The sequence below is a fragment of the Haliaeetus leucocephalus genome, unplaced genomic scaffold (assembly GCF_000737465.1).
Source record: "Haliaeetus leucocephalus isolate CR32 unplaced genomic scaffold, Haliaeetus_leucocephalus-4.0 Scaffold428, whole genome shotgun sequence".
Classification (NCBI taxonomy): Eukaryota; Metazoa; Chordata; class Aves; order Accipitriformes; family Accipitridae; genus Haliaeetus; species Haliaeetus leucocephalus.
In genome coordinates this window covers 6,864,782-6,881,207 of record NW_010972864.1, presented here as the reverse complement: position 1 = coordinate 6,881,207, position 16,426 = coordinate 6,864,782, and the positions used below count along the sequence as shown (strand labels likewise).

Here is a 16,426-nt window from a genome sequence, read left to right as displayed (position 1 = left end):
TCTAGATACACGTCTTTCTAAGTAGTATTTTTTTTTTTTAACATGAGCAATGCATTTCAGGAGATGAAATCTGAGCTGAAGATGAAGCATGATGCCCAGGTTACTTTGTACAGAAGTTACCGAGTAGGAGACCTTCCTGACATCCAGATTGAATACTGCAGTCTCATTGCCCCTCTGCAGGGCCTTGCCCAGGTCTGTCTGCTTTTCAAAGGTCATTTGTGAAGTTTTCTGTTCGTGTAGGGAAAATGACATGTAGTTAGGCAACTGCTTTCAAAGTCAACCACTGTGATATGCATTTAAAGAGTCTGTTTTGAGGGAGTGTTTCTCCTACCCCTGGGCTGGTGCAGTGATGAGAGAAGATGCCTTGTAGCTTGCCTCACCTGAGCAGTTGAGTTGAAAATGGAGGACCTGAGACATCAGCTGCTGTCCATTGCCTCTGGATTCCTCTGCTTGAGAAACAGATGGTAGTGGTCTTTACAGACATTATTGCAAAGGACATCTCACTGTACAGCAACAAAACAGCTATTTTTATTCTTTAATACGGCCATAGTGGAGTTGTAAAAATACGAATAAAGTTACTGTGACTAAGACTGGACTCAGACTACTCAGTAAAGCTGATCCAGTGTTCCTCTTCCTACCTGAAGAGCAGCAGAAACTGTAGGCTGAATCTGTCCCATTTTACAGTGTTTGGGAAGTCACAGTGTTCCTGATTACCTTTGTATTTACTTTCTTTTGAGGGTCCCTTATCTCTATGTAGAGGAAGTAGCACCTTCATGAGTTATCTGAATAGCATCAGATCAAGAGTTACACCAAACTCCAGTCCCATGATAGACCAGAATGCATAGGATTATGTTACACATACAGATGTGTTTCTGGGTTGAAAAAATGCCTTTAAATCTCAGATGGAACTGTCTGTCTGTACAGTCTGTCTCTTTGTGTTAGCTGCCTCAGTGTTAGGTCCGGGTCTCCTCACACGTTGACGTCTTCTGTTTTTTCCTGAAACCCTCTTCACTGGCAGTGGTGTCTATAAGATGATATTGGATGTCTGATTCCTGTAGTGGGAATTGCGAATATGTGAAAATAGCAAATTCCATGCTGTCCACCAACACTCTGGCCTGAAATCTACATTGTCTTGGAGTTTCTTTATGTAGAATTAAGATGGGATTTGAATAGGTAGTACAGTAATTCCCAGCATAGGTGTGATGCATGCCAAACTAATTATTCCACTCCCAAAGAGTGTCCACATAGGGATTAGGTACAAGGTGGGTCGTATTTCTTAATTTTATTTGTTGTGTCACAGCAAAATTCAGTGGCCTTACTGCTTTTGTTGTAATTTACAGAAAGATCCAACATTTGCCAAGCAGCTTTTCAGCAGTTTGTTTGGTGGAATTTTTCATGAGGTAGAAAAATCTAAAACTCCTTCTGAGAAAAAAGCCATCATCCAGAAGCTGCTGAACAACTTCAATAATTTCCTGAGTATGAGCCTGTCTTACTTTCCACCATTCATTGCGTGCATCCAGGTAAATCCTGCTTTATGGCATGAAAGTAACTGAATGTAATGTCTTTGTCTGTATGATAAACCCAGTGGTAGTGAAGGTTAAATACTGTTACTGAAATTTAGACAGAGATGGAAACAGAATTGTTAACCAAATGGATATTTCAAGTGGCTCTTGTTAAGGTGAACAAGGTAATTCATGCCTCTGAACTGATTTTTCAAGGTTTCTGCAATTTCTGATCTGTAGAGTTTGAGTCACCTTTTAATGTTTTAATTGCATCAGTAACAAGAAGAGACTTGATTTTAAATGAAAGCCACAACAACAACTGAAAGGGTTACATGGGTGTCGTGCTTATCTTCCTATTTCTAGGAAGTACTTACTGAGGAATACTTTAATGTCTTGAGGGTATCTGTAGCTGTCAGACTATTTGTTGTTAGCCTCTCACTTATTTTTTCAAATTAGTCCCCTGAAGTAGTTGTCTGGGGATTTTCAGTAGTGAGAGAAGGACTCAGTCCCACCAAAGAGTAAGTGGGTGCACCATAGCCATTTCACTGGAAAGGAAACACAAGCCATTCTGCTATGAGAATATACTGACCTGGAATAGATTGTGAACTTAATCTTTTACCCCAATTTTCAGGAAGATAAAAAAAAACTTGTCCAAGCACCTGTTACATACTTGTCACTGTATTTTAACATTCGATCTTAATGTTGCATCTGATTTGTAGCTCTCAAAGTAATCTTTTTTTGAGTGGCAGTTAATGGCTTCTTCTTTTCTGTTATGGAAATTTAAACACTCTGTGACAATAGATGTCATTTGTAATACAGGAGAGACATCTAGTTTGGACTAGCTTTTTAAACAGTGACAAACTTTGCTTCTTAGTACTTGTATTTACGCATCTGAAAAAATGTAGTTTCTTGTTTACTTTTTTTTTCAGTGCAGCTGCATAAAAGGTCAAATGCTATGGGGATTTTTCTGGGCTGTCTTGGTATTTTTTGAGCCAGCATCTCACAATAGCTGTCTGTTAATATTCCCTCTTGACATTGCATTTGATGGTTCTCTGTCTTGATATTATTCTTTGTGTTGAATTATGCTGTCTGCTAGACCCTAGTAATAACACCATTGTGTTAGGCTACTTTCTTTCTGAATAGACATAAAATGAAGACTCAAAAAATAGGTAAGTTAAAATTAGTCAAAAATACAGACTTTGTAAGAGTGGTAAGAGCATCTCATTGCCATTCCCATTCAATAACAAAAGAACAGCAGCACAAAGGCAAGCCTCAGCCTGTGTATTTGAGCATCCTGCATAACAGCGAGAGCAAGTCTTTTCCCCGACGGAGAATAGAGTTCATATTGATCAAGAGAGGGAGCTGGGAGAGGGTGAGCGAGAGCATACAGTGTTGAGGCTATCATCTGGCTCACAAAGGCTGTCCTAATGGCTTGGCCATTTGGAAATACAGCTTCTGTTTCCTATATACCAACAGTATAATAAATATTGGCTTGTTTCAGAAAAGCTTCCTACTTCACTGCCATTTCCTTCTGGGTGTTTGACTTTTTAGTCTTCTACAGGTTCAAGTCCTATCAGGAGAGTAACTTCGTGATAAAAAGAGCTGGTTTTGTTTACCGGTATAATCTTAAAATTAACTATGAGGCTCTGGGATTGGCTTTCAGGAGAGATTAAAAACCAGCTGAAATACTAAGAAAGAAATTAACCCCATGACAAAAGTTAACATAGACTCCATAGAGATACCTGGCCTCTGAAGAACATATAATTGCCTTATAAGTATTTCAGCTGTCAGGCCAGCTTGGATGCCATTCGTCCTAATCTTTGAACATGTGGTGCAAGTAAAGGCAGAATGCACTGCATACAGAGCAGGGAATATTCCCTCTGCTTTCAGAAGGTAAGTGATCAACTAGTCACCAAAATGCACTAAATAAAGATACCTCCTTTGATGTGGGATGATGTCTGTAAATTATGAGTTTCAGAGGGTATTAATTCTCTGGACATACCTTTATATTTGCACGGTTCTTACACTTTCTCCTAGGCATCCCTGAGAAAGGGCCTTTGGTCTTATGTTAGCAAAGCTATTCTTAAGTTTTTAGATTGTGCAGTGGGCGCTGCGTCCCTGGCATAATCCCTGGTGTAACCCCAAAAGTTGGCAGTCAAAGAATGTGTGCCTGTACGTGGGAGTGTCTGGGACACATGTACAGCTTTGATAGAAACTGCTGGTTGAAATTGCCTGAATAGCAAGTGAAGCATATGCTAACTCCTCATTGGGATACACCTGGTCTGTAACTCAGGAAGGTACAGGAAGCTGTTCTTTTTCTGATTTTTATTGAGTACAAACTTACTGGTGCGAGAGTCTCAACTACACAAATAGTGTAATGAGTTTGCTTATGTCAGATGCCTATTCTGCAGTTTTTGTGGTGGTTGCCATTTATCAAAGAACTGTAGCTTGGTTGTTCTCACAGTCTCCTGCTGCAATTTCCAAATAGCAATTTTTTTTCACTTAGTGTTCTTGAACATACTGTGATGCAAGAATAAAACTTAATGTTTGTTCTAAAACTCAGTACTGTTTCTTGTAATGAAAGTTATATTATCTCTCTTCCATATTGTAGATTTTTTTTTTTTTCTGTTTGATTAAGATATTATTGCAACTTTCCTGTGGGTTCTTGAGTGAAAAAAAAAAACCCTGGCTTTAATAAACTCATCTGCTACTTTCTTGATATATTTACCTGTATTCGGGATAATGATTTAAGTATTTTAAAAAACCTTCAGGTAAACAAGAATGTTTATCCCTGAAAAAGATGTTATTCTGTAGTTGGACTAATGTTAAATACAGTAAAGATCTGCTAGAAATATTGTCAAGTCTTCAAATCAGGCAGGACTAGATGAGTACAGTACTAAATGAGCCTAGCAGGAAGCTGTGGTCTGCTAAAACTGGGTAAGTGTGTGGACAGAAAGCCTCCAGCTCAGAAAAGAAACTGTGGTTAGTTGTGCCTTTGGCTTGTGGCAGGAGTGCACCGCTCAATAGGTTAAGTGAAATGCAGATGTTGTGTAGCAGGCACCACACTGCCAACAAAGAGAAGGAAAGACTGAGGCTGTGAATGTGTCCATCTATCTCTCCCCCACTTCCCCTGAGTTTCTGTCGGGAGAGTTGTCCTGTGCCCTGGAGACAGACGAAGTAGAGGGGTTATTTTCTACTGTTCTCTGTCAGAAGAGCAACAGCACAGAAGGAAGAAACTCTGGTTTTCCCAGAGTTAGGAACTTCTGGAGATGTAACAGTTTATTTCCGAAGCTTGTGCTGTAAGAAGAGGGATACCAAATAGGTGATCTGTAAAAGATAACTATCAGTATAGTTTTAGACCAAGTAGACACCTGTTGTTTTCTTTTCTTTTATAGGAAATGAGTTACCGGCACAGAGAACTACTAGAACTGGATTCAGCTAACGTGAGCACAAGCTGCCTTGCAAGTTTACAGCAACCAGTGGGCATCCTTCTTCTGGAGCACGCCCTGATGGCTCTGTCCCCTGCAGAGGAGCCCCCATCCAAGCGGATGCGTGGGAGGGCAGAGCTTCCCCCAGATGTGATCAGATGGATTGAACTTGCTAAGTAAATTCTTGTTTGAGACAACTTACTCCCATTTAGGTGTGCCTTGTGAAGAACTCTGCCTTTATGGCTTATGGGATTTCTTTTTTTAGTCTTTCCCTCTTTTAGAAATAGATATGCTTTTAATTTCTTGTCAGTTAATTACTATCTTTCAGTTAGACAAGTTAGACTTAACAGCTGTGCATCCTGATGGTGCTATCAGACTGCTGAAAAACATCTTGTTCATAGATTTTTCAACTGAAGAGTTTTTGTAGTTCAGGTATTACCCTACAAGATGAAGATTATCTAGTTAAATATGTATTTATGATCTTGTATAAGAAATATCTTTTTTTTTTTTTTTACTATTACAAGCTAGTAGTATTACTGCTTATTGAATTATTATTTTTTTAAATTGCTTATGTTTGCATTGATATACCTCTGTTCAACTAATTAAAAGATTTCCCTTTTCGTTTTTACTAGGCTCTACCGATCTCTTGGGGATTATGATGTCCTTCGTGGCATTTTCAGTGGTAAAATTGGTACTAAAGAAATTACACAGAAAGCATTGTTGGCAGAAGCAAGGAGTGATTATGCTGAAGCAGCTAAATATTATGATGAGGTAAAATGACAACAAGATTTTTTTGTTTGATAAACCTCTTATGACTTAAAACTAATAAGCCAATATTAAACATTTTGAGAGGCAGCATATTGTTTAAAATGTCCTTGTGTTTTGTTTGATTGATAGTTCAGTCTGTAAAGACATGGGAGCAGATGAGCAGTTACAAGAGAGCAGTAAGCATGATACTTTTTACTGTTGGTTACAAAGCTTCACATGTACAATCACCTAGGCAGACAAGTAAACACCATGGGCACATTACCATCCCAAGAGAGCAAACTGCACGTGTCCATAGCAAAGAAAATCTGAGTTATAGTGGGTAAAAGTGAAGAAGGATCTGTTTAACCCTCTTTTAAAGTCTTTGCTCTTTAAAAACGCAGATTTACCAAAGATGGCTACCTGAAATGAATTTATATGTAAATACTGACTAGCTTGCATTTTCTGCATTTAATATTGCTGTCATGTTCTGGTAAATGAATAGATATTTTTATGAGATAATGAATTATTATTAAGTTCCTGGTGACTTAGAATTGAAAAGTGTCAGATTCGAGCTGAGAACCTTCCTCCCCCTCAAATTCATTCCCTAGGCACTCTCTAAAGAAGACTGGCAAGATGAAGAGCCAACAGAAGCGGAGAAGGATTTCTGGGAACTTGCATCTCTGGAATGCTATGACCACCTCACGGAGTGGAAGTCTCTGGAGTATTGTGCTACTGTTAATATCGATAGTGGAAAACCTCCAGACCTAAGCAAAACATGGAATGATCCATTTTTTCAGGTTTTTAGAAATCACTTCATTGATACTGCACTGTTTTTATCTCTGCAGGGATGTCTTACGTTCATGTGATTTGTGGGTGGAAATCAATTGCATTATTTGGGTTACTTTATTATGGAAATAAGCAGAGAGTCTGATATATAAAATAATTGAAGCCATTACTTCTGCTGTTTTTACAATATTTAATTTTTACCTTGAATCTATGGCTGATCATACAGGACCAGCTTTATCATCATCATCATCTTCTTGCAGTGTTTTTGTTGCTTTTATCACTTTTATTTGTTTCATGTTTTGTTTTAAGAGTTACCAAACCACTGGTTTTCAAACTGATAGGATTTGCTAACAACTTCTTGAGCCTATCAGAACAAGCTGTTGTGATTTTTTTAGCAAACTGGAATTTGTCTAAAGGGAAAACATTTAAGAATACCATTCAAAATATATTTGATCTGCCACTGACAATAAAAAATTGATCATCTAATATGCCATTCCTAGAAATAAAGACTATATTTTCACCTTGTAGGAGACATATCTGCCCTATATAATACGCAGTAAGTTGAAGTTACTGCTCAGCGGGGAAAATGACCAGAGTTTGCTAACTTTTATTGATGAGGCAATGAAGACAGAACAGAAGAAAGCCATTATAGAAATGCATTACAGCCAAGAGCTTAGTCTCCTTTACATCCTGCAAGATGATTTTGACAGAGCCAAATACTACATTAGCAATGGCATGCAGATCTTCATGCAGGTAACAATCTCTGCTATCTCTGATACGATTTTTCTGTATAAACTCATGAACAATGAAACTGTTGTTGCTGTTACTGCTGCTAGATTATACTCTCGAGAGAAACACTTGCCCAAATAAAATGAAGTCTAGGTGATTTCCAATCATATGACAAAACTTCCTTTGAATTCACTGCTTGCAGTGATGGGAGGTGAGCCAGCCAGTGGAGTGCATCCTCCCATTTTAATTTGTTTTATTTTGCTGATTTCATCCATTAGAAATTTTTCAGAGTAATTGTTTGTGCAGATTAATAGCAGTTTTATTTCATTCAACTTTTCAGAAGCCTCCTGTCCCCAGAACAAACTTGAAAAGAGAGTATTACATTGAGAGGTTACAAGTTCCTTCTATTACCGAGTTTTGATTAGACTGTAGGACTATCCAAAAACCTAGGATAGGAATTGCAGCTAGAATATGCCTCTATGCTTGTCCAAAGCAGAGTTGCTCTCAGATTACAGGCTATTAAATTACTTGTAAAAGGTTGGGCTGTAGACCATAATATATAGCAGCATCAGATATATAGTTTGTAGAGCACTGACTAGAACCATGTTGTAAATTCCGTACATGAAATCTCTCCCTTTCTTTTCAGAGCTATTCCAGTATTGATACTTTGTTACATCAAAGTCGAATGACCAAACTGCAGTCTGTACAAGCTTTGACAGAAATACAGGATTTCATCAATTTTATGACCAAGAGAAGTAAAGATTTTTTTTCTTAAGCGATTTTCCTTTCATTGTGTTAAATAATCATGGTTTCCTGAAATTTGAATTTCTGTTTCCACAATTAGAGGACTGAAGTCCTGTTTGAAGGAGCATATGTCTGGAATTACTTCTTACTATCTTATTGACAGTAAGAATTACCGCAGTTATGTAAGATAGGCTTGAAAATAATTCTGTGTTCTATTGCAAAGTTTTATTAGCCTGGCTGTTGAAATAAGACTTCAGTATCTCTTTTAAAAGTGTAAATAATAGTTTTAAACTAAGTTTTTTTTTTTTTGGGTGTCACTTTTGGTAGCAAATAATGGTTACCAGAGATAAAAGGTGGATGTGGTATGTAATTTATAGCTACTGAGGTAGGCATGAAATGCAAATTTATGTGCATACACCAAATTATATATTAAATTTAGTTAACAGTTCCACTATATTCCAGCATATTCCTGTATGGAAAGGTACCTACCCAGTGGTGATATCCTGTGACAGTTGACACTGATGTCCTTATTGAATCTCCTGTGCTTCAGCAATAAACAAAAGCAGCATGATCACCTAGTAGTGTATTTAATGCAAGCCCAGAAATGCAAGTGGGTTGTCTTATAGTCTTAACATTCAAACCAGAAAAATTGCAATGTTTGGTTTAGGCCTTTTTCATGCTGTTTGGATTTAGATGCACTTAAAGTATTCTTAATTGATTTCTAGGTAACTTAACTTCACAGGCTTCCCTTAAGAGACTTCTCAGAATCTGGACAAGCAGATATCCAGATGCTAAAATGGATCCTATGAACATCTGGGATGATATCATTACAAATCGGTAAAATTACATTCCTGGGTTAGCTTTAGTTCTGTCTGCCTGTTGAGTTCTGAGAGGTGCTTTTTCCAATGCTGCTTGTTTTCATAGCGGGGGGCCGGGGGGGAGTGTTGATCTGGTGTATGACACTTTTTTTTTTTTAGCAGTTGTAATAGCTCTGTCAGTAGAATTAGTTTTTGTGTGACTAACTTGTGAGAAGCAAAAGGAGGTTGAGAAATGGCCAGGGGATAAACTGTATTTTGATAGGGAAACATAACTGTTAATTTAGGCATTTTCTTGCATTAGTGACTACATGCGCTGTGCAAGCTAGCCCACTTCGGCAGCCCTTAAACACATCCACTTGTAATTGAGTAGGTTAGCTGCATTTAGCTCAGTGAAACACCACCCAAAAGGCCTGTCTGTTACAAATGAAAATACTTACCAACTTTGTAGGCAGTTCCAATGTTAGGGAGTGTACAAAATAAGCCCAGCCCTGTCACTGTCAGTGCTTCATGTGTTTATAGGAAAGTTAATGACCAGTGCTGTAATTAGAGACTTCTGCTGTGCAACTGTTGCTAGAAAGAACAAAGGCTCTCCAGAGACTCCTTTGGATTAGCTCCGAAGAAGTTGGAATGCTTTTTTGAATTTGAAAGTTTTCTGTCCTCCCTATGGTATCTATCTTCATCCCAATCCATTCTTCCAGTGCAAATCTACAAATTCTTTCACCTTTCCTGGGGGACAACTTCTTCAACAGCGCTGCTGATACCCACTCTGCTCTGTAACTTGTTTTATTACCTCTTGGTGTCAGGAAAGCATGGCTACAGAAGAGCTTATTGCAGTTAAATATTATGCAGAATACCTGGTATGGTTTTAATCCTTTACAAAGTCTCAAAACATTCATGACATGAAGAGTTGTCAGTGCCTTAAACACTTTTATGTGCTTTTAGAAAACCTTTATCTCATCTTAAATTAGTGACAAAGGGTGTGCCAAGCTCCACTCCAAACTGTAGTGCTATCCTGTGCATTGAATAACAGTCGACATAGTAAGAAATGCTATTAAATTAGATAGGACTAGTTGTAGAATGAAAAGGATTTAGCATTGATTCATGGCAGTTCCCTTTCAAAAATTGAGTACAGTTGCTGGTCTTTTCTGCAACACAAATTTCAATGTTTACATGTGTTTCGTGTGATATATGTTTGAATTGCAGGTTGACATAAAATACAGCCTGGCAGTTACACTATATAAATGAGACTCCTGTTTGTTCGTACTTCTGTCAGGTTGGAATGCAAGTTACGGCTTGGTGAACTTGGAGGTTGTAGCTGTGATTTTAAAAGAGCAAACTAACAAAAAGTCCCACTCTATTACGGACGTTTTCTAATACTTAATCTCGTCAATTCTAAAAGATTCTAGAATGCTCTCAGGGTCAACCTGTCCCTGGTTATGACTTTCCTGACTGAGGGCTATCTTTAGCCATTGCTAAAGGTGATCGCTATAGATTACCATTTTTTCTTAGCTTTGTTTACTGTTGGGCAGATCAACACTTCTGAATGTTCATTCCATTGGATGCATACCAGAGTGATTTGTACTCCTGTTGTCATTGTGCAGGTGTTTCTTTCTTGACAAACTGCAGGAGAAACTTCTCTGTCATCAGGCCAATGATAGTATGGAGGTGGATGAATACAGTGCTGATGACCAAATGGAAGTGGATCAGCAGGGTGAAGACATTTACTCAATGATTAAAAGCTGCAAATTTAACATGAAAATGAAGATGATAGAAAGTGCCAGGAAACAGGTGACTGTAGTGTCTGATAGCTTCCAGTTTTGTGAGAATACATACGAAGTACAGCTGGAAAAGTCTCTTAGGTGGTCTTGGGCACCTTTTTCCCAGGGCGGACCTTGTCTCTTTTTGACCCTGCTGTCCAGGACATTTTGAAAGCTCAAGAAAGTCAGTTCCCCAGTGAAAGAAAACAAATGGATAAATGTTAATTACAAATTTGATGATAATTTATCATTACTGGAAATGTGCCTGAATGCCCCTTTGATCCACAGATGGTTTCTGACACCCTAAAGGGCAGATAAATAAAGTACCTGAAATGTTTCAGTCTTTAAATGAAGCAGTGCTTGCAACCAAACATTATGCTTTCTCATTTACAAATAATCTCTTCTGTACAAGAAAACAAATCAAATTCAGATTGAATCAATATAATTTATTTCAATCAGCAATGATGAACATTTTATGATTTGGGGGGGGGGTTATGGTTTTTTGTGAATGCTCTTAGGTTAACACTTCCATAAAGAACTAAAGCTAAGTGACTTAAAAATTTTGTTTCGGATATGGCAGTTAAAATGGCTGTAACATAGCCTTCTTTGATGGTGGGCCTTTGGTGTTTCAAGCTTGAGACAAGACGAATAATATGCAAGTCAAGGTTTCCCTCATCTTCTGAGATGCTGCAGAAATCTGCAATCAGTGACAAGAGTTTGTTTTGAGCACTGTAATAACCAGATAGAAAGTTAGTGCTGTGTTGACTATACACACTTAAAGGAGTAAATGAAAAATAAGATTTCCTTTAATGTTACTTATATAAAACTTTGCATCAATACACAAACGTAAGTGATTTGCTTAATGGTATTATAAACAAAGTTACATTCCCCATGTGTATTTGTAATGCAGAACAGTTAATGCCTGTTTAGTCATGTGGATAGAATGCTTTTAATTTCCTCAGTTTGTCAAACCTCTGTTCTTCTCTTTTCCTTTTTCAAATTTCTTCATTAGTGCAAATCTGGTTTTAAATATGAGACCCAACAAGCAGTGGACCCCTCTTCATTTTATTATAGCTTTACTTGTGTTACCTAAATCTTCCTCCCTTAATTTGGTTGCAGAAAGGTTTTCTTTCCTCTTCAGATACATTATCTGAACATTCTATCTTAATTTGAATACAGAACAGCTTCTCAGTTGCCAAGAAGCTTCTGAAAAACCTACGCAAAGAAGCCAAAATGAGGGAAGACTGGCTGGTGAGGTGGAATTATGCCTATTGCCGCTTTACGCATAGTTGCAGCCGGAACCAGAGTTGTCCTGAACGCGTGCTCTCAGTGTTAAAAGCCATCTGCTTGCTTGGTAACTGCCTTCTCTTTGCTTCACATTGATTATTATACAAAGCTGCTTTGTTGTCACATTACCAACTTTGTTTTTGAATTCCAACAGAAGATACCAAATCTGACTATCTTAGCAAGAACATAATGGCCTTCCGAAACCAGAATCTTCTTCTGGGTACTACGTACCACATAATGGCTAATGCTCTTAGTCAGGATCCAAGATGCCTTGAGCAAATCAAAGAAGAAAAGGCTGGAAAAATATCAGTACTATCAGGAGAAAGTCTTGAGAGTCCTGAAAAGGTAAATAAGAGGGGAAAAGCTTTTAGGTATTTCAGTATTGTGATCACTACTTCAATAGGTAGTGATGGATACGGATAGATAGAGAGAAAGTGAAACCCATCTGCTATTAGCAGTGATTCGTCCAGGAACACCAGCTAGGGGAAGAAGAAAAAATAAATTAAAAAAAACCAAACTGTGATTGCTGTTTTGTCTGGTTTTTGCTCTCCTGGAGTTCTGCAGCACTGAAGCCTTTTTAATTGGGAGAGTGTTCTTGTGTTTCTCTGTTCCTGCTTTTTGTGTGAAGGGGAAAGACATAGTCGTGGGAACATGATCCTCAAAGAATGCCTTTATTTCATCTGGGCGTTCCTAAGCTTCATGCTGTCAGACTATCTTATTTCATAAAGATATCTTTATAATACTGGTAATGATACTGATACACTTATTTTATCTAAATAATTTTAGTGATAGAGAGGAGAGGGGTTTTTAAGACAGGGTATATGCAGGTCATCTTTGCCTGTTTTGGGGAGGTGCACACTTAAAGAATACAGTGACAGACTGTGCTGCATCTGAAATTGTATATGCTGTCACTTGTCCCAGATGCTGTGGCACTAACTTCGTGTCTGTCAAATTTTTTGAGTAAGAATTTGAAGTACCACTGCTAACTTATTTCTATTAATTCCTAAAGCTACCATGAAGACCCTTAGATATGATCCATATCAGTATAAAATAGCAAAAAATTGTTCTTAATTTGTGTTTTTTTGGTTGTTAAAGAAAAGCAGATAAAGAAGAGATCCCTGCAAAAAAGATTTTAAATTTTCAGGTGTGTAGAAACTTGAGCAAACGCTTAAGCTTCATTTATTAGCTAATTATTAGGAGCATTCTTCTTAAGGAAACCTAAAAGATGAGCATAAAAGCTCTTCTGTGTCAGATGAGTCAGACTGGGATACCAGATATTTCTGTAAGATTAAGGACCTTAGCCTTATTTTAGCTTAGTATTAAGCAGTACTGTGACCCTAGCAGTTTCCCTCTACCTACCTGAAATTCCCAACTTGTTCTGCAGCAATTTTGTATATTATTTAATAACTACGATAGCTAAAATGTCAGGTTGGTAAGTTTGTTGGCAATATGAGAACATATGTATTTGATTTATAAACATTCAGTTGTAAAGGATCTTGTCAAGTCCTTCATTGCATGAGCTGCATTACAAAAGTGTGATCAATATGACAGTAATGACATAAGATTTGGAATAGTTTGATGCATGCTTTTTTAACACAAATTCTTAAGTGTAGCTGTTATGAAGATGTTGCAGATATGTCAATATGAAAAAATAGCATTTTTAACGTTTTCTGTTAACTGCAAAAACTCTAGTAAAATTAACTTCTTTTCAGTTACAAAAATTCAACATAACATGTCCAAAGACTAATTGTAAGTTAAAATTAGTTAAAATTAGTTAAAATTTTCCACTGAAAATTGTGGAAATTAATATTCTGGAAGTTACTGCTAGAAATAACATGCCTATTTTTTTCTTTTCTATCAGCTTTGTAATATCTAATTCAGTTTTATCTACTCAAGACTTGCAACCAAGCTCCAGTTTCAGAAATAATTGTTGAATGCTACTTGCTAACATGTCTTTTTTTTCTCTTACGGTTGAATTTCAGGTATTGGCAGGTCTGAATAAGAAGGCTTTTCAATGTTTCAGCAGTGCTGCAAGGAAGTCCGAAGAGGAGGTACAGTCCCACTCCATGGAACATGTAGATCTGATGGGAGTTATTGATGCATATATGACTTTGGTCGGTTTCTGTGACCAGCATCTGCGCAGGGAAGAAGAAGGCTTGCTTGGTTAGTCAGGATTTCTCCTAAGCATGTGTGGTGGATTTATCTGTGATACGTGAGCTTTTGTGATACCAAAGAGATCTCCGTGAGTAACACAGCTTGAATTTAAATGGAACAGTTTGTCCTCTGGTTCAACAGTATTTATATTCCCTTTTTTGCCCCCACTATTACTGCTAGCTTTGGTACTAGTGAATCGCTTGTAGTCTCCCTCTCACTTATGAGAAATACATGATATCCAGCAGATGCTTCCCTTGTTCCTTCCCAGACCACAGCAGTGCTGTATTTAAAGCAGGCAAGATACCAGCAGTGATGCAGCTTCCTGATAAAGCTAATCCTTACAGTCCCCGAGTACATGTGTTGCAGATGTGTGCAGTTCAAACAGATGGGAAGGAGAACAAAGTAAAAATACAAAATACACTGAAAAAAAAATACTGAATTGTAAAGATGGATGTTCCAGATGATCAAAGACATGGAACAAGTGATGGTGTTTCTGATAATTCTTGTTTAATGTCTCTTGGCAGAAATTAACACTGCAGATCTGCAGCTATTCCCAGCTATTGTGGTGGAGAAAATGATAAAAGCTTTAAAACTGAACTCCAGAGAAGCCAGGCTGAGATTTCCTAGACTGCTGCAAATAATTGAGAGATACCCAGCAGAGACATTGGGTCTAGTGACACGAGAGGTTAGTTGTTTCCATTTTCCTGGCAGTAAATGTTGCTATAAATCGAATTTAAAGGGTGGGGGTGGAGGTTGGATGGATAGAGAGGTTAGACTGGTAAGTTTTGCTTCAGGTAAATCAGATAAATTTTATCCCATCATTGTTCCTTGTCTTTTCTCTAACTTGCGGAGTCTAATTCATATGGACAGAAACTTTTTTCTTAAAAGTTTAACTTTTTATCATTTTTCTGATTCCATATATTAGTTTGAGAGCTGCTGGAGAAAAACTATGTTGTGGGGCTTTTTTCCCTTCAGAACAATCTAGGTGGGCTGATAAAGGTGGTTAGTATTAGGGTGAGGAACGTATCTTATTTCTGTAGGCTGAGTTTCCTGTGTGCAGGAAGCCAGCAGCTTTTCCAGACTCACTTTCCATGTCTCCCACCTCTCCCTGTTCTGCTTCATTCACTTCAGAGATTACTACAGCTTCTTCCTTTGTATTTACAACTTCCTCCCTTCCACGACCTGTCCCTCCATTGCCATTCCACAGCAGGATACCGTGAGCCAGGCTGCCTTCCCTGCTGTGGTGGGACAGATAAGCTGAGAGCTCCTCTCTGACTCACGCCTGTTCCTGCCTTGGCCTGCCTGCCTTTTCAAGCCCATGTCGTTGTGCTGGTGCTCGCAGAGCCCCAGGCCCTGTCGGAGGAAGAACTCAAGAGAGACAGAAACATGGCTTAGTTATCCCAAGAAACTGAGAAAGTAGCATAAATGGCTCAGGTGCACAAGGTGTGGCCACATGAAACTCCGATTCAGACAGAACCTGACACCTGGTCCAGTGGACAAATCTCACCCAGAAAAGGAGTTCACCAGGCAGTTCTTTGTCCTCTCCTCTGTCTTTCTGTGAGATAAATACTGGCAACTGATCTTAAACTCTATTAGAAAGGGTAGACAGGGACAAGACAGCAGGAAGGGAGTTGGAGTCTGGCCTCTGGCTATCACAGGAAAATATATTGTAGTACTCCTTTCAAAAGTTATATGGTTTGTGGAGAGAAGTGAGCATGAAGTATATTGGGGGGAGTGCTTTACTGAAATTAACATCTGTCAGCAAACCCAAACCTGTTTAAAGTTGAAGGAAGGACAAAACTGTGGCAGGAGTTCCAGTGTTCCCCCTCCTGGCTTTTTTTACTCATATCAAGACTTCAACCAAATGGCATTTGAACTATCCCTTTAGGGTTTTGAGTGGTTTGCATGTGGTGATCAAAAATGATAATATTGCATCCAGACAGAAAAGCCACAAGTTTGAGTATAAAGCCTCACCTTGATCAACAAACTGCAGATCTTTATAATGGAAAACCTATTAAGCGGCAGCGGTGGTGGTGGTGGTAGTAGTAATAATAATAATGAAATCTCTGCTTCATTGGGGGATGTTTCATGCAACCTAGTTGACATTCTGTTTCCTTTTCATGTGTTTCTGTCAGTCAGGCTGGGCCACAGAAGTTTTATTTGTTTGCTATGTTTGGTATTTTCGAGGAGGACCAAAGTTGAAACAGTGTCTGTGTTCTTGCAGCTTTCTTCGGTTCCCTGTTGGCAGTTCATTGGGTGGATTAGCCAGATGATGGCACTACTTGACAAGGATGAAGCAGTAGCTGTGCAACATACTGTTGAAGAGATCGCAAATACCTATCCCCAGGCAATCATCTACCCTTTCATGATCAGCAGTGAAAGTTACTGTTTCAAAGATACTGCAACTGGTTGTAAGAACAGAGAGTTTGTAGAAAGGTGAATTTGAAATCAGAGTAGCCCTTTTGTATGTTTTT

The 16,426-nt window shown here is 38.3% G+C and overlaps 1 protein-coding gene across 11 annotated transcripts in view; it reads left to right on the top strand.

Moving 5' to 3' along the window:
* Positions 1–16,426, top strand: part of PRKDC (protein kinase, DNA-activated, catalytic polypeptide) — an 86,723-nt gene that overhangs the window by 56,565 nt on the left and 13,732 nt on the right. For 7 of the 11 annotated variants that reach the window (XM_010574379.1, XM_010574380.1, XM_010574382.1 and 4 more), the window contains 14 exons: positions 61–192; positions 1,341–1,520; positions 4,898–5,106; positions 5,563–5,701; positions 6,286–6,474; positions 6,992–7,216; positions 7,839–7,947; positions 8,662–8,773; positions 10,356–10,542; positions 11,691–11,865; positions 11,953–12,143; positions 13,781–13,961; positions 14,477–14,637; positions 16,177–16,388. In XM_010574379.1, the coding sequence (XP_010572681.1) occupies positions 61–192; positions 1,341–1,520; positions 4,898–5,106; positions 5,563–5,701; positions 6,286–6,474; positions 6,992–7,216; positions 7,839–7,947; positions 8,662–8,773; positions 10,356–10,542; positions 11,691–11,865; positions 11,953–12,143; positions 13,781–13,961; positions 14,477–14,637; positions 16,177–16,388 (2,402 nt within the window). The remainder of the gene's footprint in view (positions 1–60; positions 193–1,340; positions 1,521–4,897; positions 5,107–5,562; positions 5,702–6,285; positions 6,475–6,991; positions 7,217–7,838; positions 7,948–8,661; positions 8,774–10,355; positions 10,543–11,690; positions 11,866–11,952; positions 12,144–13,780; positions 13,962–14,476; positions 14,638–16,176; positions 16,389–16,426) is intronic. The other 4 variants (XR_774798.1, XR_774799.1, XM_010574386.1 and 1 more) reach the window with 3 other exon arrangements.